Raw genomic sequence first — 6,240 nt, 5'->3', positions numbered from 1 at the left:
GGTGGTGGCAGATGTTAATCATCCTGTTCTGAAAGTCTTTTGTTATTTATTTATTGATGTAGGCCTATTGTTGTAAAAAAAAAAAAGCCCCTTATAATACTCATGTATACTTTTATTTCTTTTTTCAGTGGCAAAAGGTGGAGGTCATCGTGGACAAATGTGGAGAATATTGTGTAAATAAGGAAGAAGAAAATAAATGATAATAGTCATCTTTATCTTCACCTGGTCTTTATGTCTTGTCTCTTTTTTGCTCAGCTAATGACATGAACTACATTCTGGAGAGGAAGTTAAATAAATAGGCCCATGTATAAAAAAACAACACATTATCCGTGTATTTTCCTGTTAGTTGTCCTGCAGATAACACAAACAAACAGCTGGCGATGTGCTGTTTCCATGTTCGTATAAGAAAATAAAAGGAAATCTTGTATTATTGTGGCCTCCATGTTTTCACACACCTGATGCTCTCGGCTACGGCCAACCATTGGTGGCAGTCATGCAACAAGTTGTTACGCCAAACGCCAATATAACAGAAGAAGAACACGCATCCCGACCATATGAACGCTGCCAGTGGAAAAACAACGTAATCACGGGGGTGGTCCCTTCTATTCCCAGGTGGCATGAACGCAGCATGAGAGCAGGCAGCTCAGTTGCTTTTCACCGACTACAAGACCCAGGCGGACCCAGGGCATGCTGGAAAACATCGGCCTCTCAGCTGATCTAACAACTGATTGGTTCAGAATCGACGTTTTATATAAACTTTTTATTGATTTTGAAATTTAAAGGCGGTCTGATTTAAAGGCTTATTCTGTACAGAACACATGTTGTGAGGCTGATAGTGATGTTTAGAAGTCAGAGAGACTAAATCTGTTCAGATTACAGATCATCTACAGTCTGTTGTTAATTAAAATCAGCAACAGATGCATGTAGAGCATTTCGACAGCTAGGCCTACTCTGTCATAATAAAAACAGCTGGAGGAGCTGATTTATGGTCTGATAACATTTTATTAAATCGGAATCAGACCACAGTGTTTCTGTCACTTCCTGTTCAGCCTGAAGGCTGCTGGAATCAGCTGGAAACTGTCCGACTTGAGAGCGGATTTTTGTCGGTTGCTCTCGTCCACTTTACAGGCGAGGCTCACGTTCTTCTTCCGCCCAGCTGGTAAAGGGCGTTGCCTAGCAACATGGGGCAAAGCACACAGTTTTTGGATATTTTGTGGAATTATGCTTCTTTTAGTTGTATATCATTGTCGTGACACATGTAACTACTTGCTCTAACTATTTCTGTGCACATTTTCCATCTGTGGCACTGTTTTCAATCCTAAACCTAATTCGTTTGTAAAAAAAAAAAAAAAAAAAAATGCCTCAGCAAACTACAAATTTCAGCGCCATTGTTGTAAGCACCATTGGAATTAATGCTACACGTCATGGGAAATGTAGTCAAAATACAAAAACAGCTATATTTTTAAAATTACATAATAGTTTTATATATAAAATGTGAAACATGATTAAATTACTAACATTAATCACCTGCTTTGATATGAAGTCAAAAGCTTGCAATGTTGTCATTATTTTTAAATACATGTTATTTACCCATGTTTGCAAATGAGGTGGAACAATGACAGAAACATAATTTATAACCCATATCTTAAGTAATTACCATACCAATTTTCAGACAGATATGATTAGTGGTTCTGGAATTAAAGACATTCAAAAAGTGAAATTTTTACACCTTTGGGGGGCGCTACTGAGATAACTGGTGGTCTGGGGACAGTAAAAATTACTCACATGCTCTCTTGCATCAGACTGAACAATATATGGTAGTTTATTTTATCCTCTGAATATTTTCATTTTTTTCTCAAACTGACATATATGACCTAATCCGTAGTACAATTTGATGAGCTTGACATGAAGAATTATCATGACCAGATAATGTGAACAAATATTTGCATTTTCTTGCAAAAACAGTTCACATGGAGTTCAACCTTAAAAGCAAAACTGTCATAGCAATTAAATATCTGCTCAAAGATCATGGGCCAAGCCCTCTAGAAACTGTAGCATAATCAAACTGTAAACCAAGAATGTAAATGGTAGTTCAACAAAAGCAAAAAAACTCTCAAAAAATTGCAAATGTGGCTTAATTCTAGTCACTATACGGTTACAATAGGACACACCAACTCATTTTTCATAATTGACTCTTGCATCAACTCACCTGTTACAGATGGTCTCTGAAAGTTTTTGGATATTTTGTGGAATTATACTTCTTTTAGTTGTATATCATTATCGTGACACATGTAACTACTTGCTCTAACTATTTCTGTGCACATTTTCCATCTGTGGCACTGTTTTCAATCCTAAACCTAATTTGTTAAAAAATGCCTCAGGGAACTACAAATTTCAGCGCCATTGTTGTAAGCACCATTGGAATTAATGGTACACGTCATGGGAAATGTAGTCAAAATACAAAAACAGCTATATTTTTAAAATTAAATAGTTTTGTATATTATTGTGTACATTTTGAGCATGTGAATATTATCATTAACATGCGATTTATGATCCATGTCAAGCAATGCATGGTGAATTTATGACACATTTATGACACATTTCCTTTTATGTGGCAAGTTTTTTTTAAAGTTTCATGTAATATCGCTATTTAAGAACATTAAAACAACAACATTCTTAGCAATTTCAAATCAACATCTTGACATCTTTTATACCAACTTTGACATTATATTGCTTTTTCAGCACATTGCAACAAATCCAATAATTTTTTGCAATTTCATATCAACAACATGACATTATGTATATCAACAACTGACATGAATAGGATGAATCAAGAATAAGATCAATCATCTAGGACAAATTGATCAGGATGTGTCACAACACACAAAATCCCAATTGCCGCACTTTCTGTTGGGCATGGCTAATGCTGTGTACATGTAAATGTTACACATGTTGTACACTCAAATGATGATCATGATTATTCATTATCTAGAGCAGTGGTTCTCAAACTTTTTTCAATAAGGTATCCCTTTTGAATTGTTTCTTTAAGTCAATTACCCCCTGACCAGCGCTAATCATTTTCGGTAAAAAAAAAAGTGTATATAAACAGGAACAGTACAGCGATGTCAGCGATAGATTTACTAAACAACTTTTAACATTTAAATGCTAATGAGAAAAAGAGACAAAAACTTGAAGATGTACAAAGAAGGAAGGAAGTAAGGCAAGAATAGGTCAAAATAGTATCAAAAACTTCAAAAACAGTGACATAAGTAGAAAAAAAAACGAGAAACTTGTAAAAAGTAGAAGGGCAGTATAGGAAGGAAGGCAAGATTAGGTCCAAAGAAGGCGACACAAATGTCACATTTTTGGTAGGAAAAAAAGAAATTCTACATAAAGAGGAATAATGTTCTGGACAACAGCCTTGTAACTATTAAACATTTTGTTAAATATCTCATGTACCCCTGCAGTCCTCCAAAGTACCCCTAGGGGTACATGTACCCCCATTTGAGAAACACTGATCTAGATTGTGTCCAGAATATTAATGCATTGATGCGTCTGACAGCCAACAATCACATTATTCAAATGTTTATTTGTATAGATCACAGTATACTATGGACCATAAATAATCATTATCATAGTGTAGCCTCCCCCGCTGAAATATGATCTTCAGGTTGGATGGTTTATTCACTCTCTCAATGCAGAAACCACCAATCCACATCAAATATACTGTAGTAATTGCTTTTCTATCTCTCAAGTTACACCGTTTCATGTAGCTAAAAAGGCTCATTAGTGTGGTAATTAACTGCAGGCTAATATGTTGACATGCTAGCTTTACTTGCTCATCTCCAAGTCCGTAAAACTCTTAAACAGCATATCATAAAGTGACTGAAACACTGACAAACCTTGTGCCCTTATCATCCAGATAATAAACAAGATAACCATACACCATGCTTTCTTTGGCAGAGTATCAGCAGCACATGTTGCCCGCGGCCGCAGCCCGTTTATAATACATCCAGTTTCGATCTTTTCAAAATAAAAGCGCTAGCTAGCTAGTTAGCATGCTTTAGGTAACCAAAATGACCCTGTTCTCTGGCAGATCTTTCTGCCATTAACTTATGTTTGAGTTAACCCAACAGCCAAGTTAGCTCTAAGTGACCAACATATTATTTTGTTTCACTCATTTATTAATCCATAGCAGTTTCCAGCGTTACTATTATCTAACTATTTTCGAAACCGGAGGTATATAGTTGATCCACAAGCAGGCAACGTGTGCAGCTCATACAAGCAAAACGTTTTATGTTCATCTTGTTTAGCACCTGGCTGATAAGGGCATAAGGTTGGTCATTGTTTCCTCTAATATTGTTTGTATTTTCGGTCACTTTATGATATGCCGTTTAAGAGTTTTACGGACTTGGAGATGAGTGTTGTGAAAGTAAAGCTAGCATGTCAACATATTAGCCTGCAGCTAATATTACCAAGGGGGTAAGCTTCGCTTCAGAACTCAAACCTCCTATGGCGCCATTTTGATGCTACAAAGCCATCACCTTCCGTTAGCATTCCACTGACTAGCATTCATTTTGACGTCACTTGACAGTGAATAACTTTAATCTGAAGCATTTAAAGACTCTATTTGTCCATTGTTTAGTTCTAAAGAAACACGACAATGTATAAAAGGCTCCATTACCTTGTATCTCACGTTATGGCTCCGTAGCAGACGTTTTTGTAAAAATAGGCTAACGGTTGTGTCACATAGTAGAGGAATTACCTATACTATACGTACAGGATAAGCCTGCAGGCAATTTCGACTTACATGAGCTGTTTAGGTTTAATTAATAATGTTAACTAGCATTTTACTTAGCCATAATTAGCCTGTGCCCATGTTATCTCCTTACATATACTTACACTTACACTAAGATTGGGAATGATTGAGATTTCTCTTGAAACAGCTACCAGAAGACTTACAACTTTCAGACACGTTTCTCACGTCACATTTATGTTGTCTCTCTCAGTTGGAGGCTGCGCAGTAAAGCTGGCCATCACCGGAAAAGTGCTTCTAATAGCCTTCACTGGTCTCCGTCCAGAGCAACGGGGTCTATTGGTCCATTATATAATGTCTATGAATATTACCAGGCTAATGAGCCTGTTTACATGAAAGGGTGTAACTTCAGAGATATAAATGCAACTACTACAGTATACTGGAAGGTTCAAAGGAGAACCATTTTATATTTAATTGAATATTTCATTGTAATTAAGGTTGATTTCTAAAAAACAAGTGAAAAAAACCCCGGGAAGTAACACTCAATTTAAGCACTCAAAGGGACATTTACATTTACAATAATGTAAAAGGAAAAATGTATGGATATATTTAAAGTAACAGTATTTAGTTTTCTTTGTTTTCTCAGCTCTTTCAGTGGTTAGATGCAGTGTGTTTAAGGCATGTTTGAAACTGCAAAGGAAAAATTAAGTCTTTGTGAAAGAGAGCCAGACCATCTTTCAGCCGGAGAGGCTAAACTATGATAATGATTATTTATGGTTCATATTATGGTTCATAGGATACTGTGATATATATATATATATATATATATATATATATATATATATATATATATATATATACATACATCATTACAACATGGAGGAAATGTTGGAGTCAGTGGAGATATCCCCCAGCTAATTTGGTAGTGTTGGCTAACGCTTTAAAGTGGTAAAAGCTGACTCCCGGTAAGACAAAAGTCCAAAAGTCTGTTCTTAAAAGCATGGTACTTAAACATTCAATTTGAGTTGCAAAGCCTTGACATGGTCTTTGTTATATAATCTTCAGGGCACTCAGCAAAGTATGGGAGCTACACACTCATGCACCTAGACAGTAACCGCATTACTGACCTTCAGCTTGTTCAGGTGGGTCCCATATTTTTTTTTTTTTTTTTTTTTTTGCCTTGCGACATGATGATAGATGATTCTGTATAGCTTTCAATGTCTCACATTTATATCTATGCATTTTTGTCCCACCACCAGAGCAATGAAGTAGGTGGTAGTTACCACATGGAGAAGGAGGGCCTTAAACGCTGCCTGGATCTACTGGATTCAAACGGTTTGGTGGTGGACTACATTGTCACCGACCGTCATCCACAGATCCAGAAGTATCTGAGGGAGCGCAGCATCACCCACTTCTATGATGTGTGGCACTTTGAGAAAGGTACGTCTTCATCTTTGTTTATGTCAGTGTGGCTCATTAACATA

General features: G+C 36.4%; 1 protein-coding gene across 1 annotated transcript in view; it reads left to right on the top strand.

Moving 5' to 3' along the window:
- The first annotated feature begins 5,749 nt into the window (after positions 1-5,749).
- Positions 5,750-6,240, top strand: part of LOC114568402 (uncharacterized) — a 2,445-nt gene continuing 1,954 nt past the window's right edge. The window contains exons 1-2 of the mRNA XM_028598016.1: positions 5,750-5,898; positions 6,016-6,196. Of these exons, the coding sequence (XP_028453817.1) occupies positions 5,854-5,898; positions 6,016-6,196 (226 nt within the window). The 5' untranslated portion in view covers positions 5,750-5,853. The remainder of the gene's footprint in view (positions 5,899-6,015; positions 6,197-6,240) is intronic.

The sequence above is a fragment of the Perca flavescens genome, chromosome 14 (assembly GCF_004354835.1).
Source record: "Perca flavescens isolate YP-PL-M2 chromosome 14, PFLA_1.0, whole genome shotgun sequence".
In the NCBI taxonomy this organism is placed as follows: Eukaryota; Metazoa; Chordata; class Actinopteri; order Perciformes; family Percidae; genus Perca; species Perca flavescens.
The sequence above is the reverse complement of the archived record's forward strand: the minus strand, read 5'-3'. Positions and strand labels throughout refer to the sequence as shown.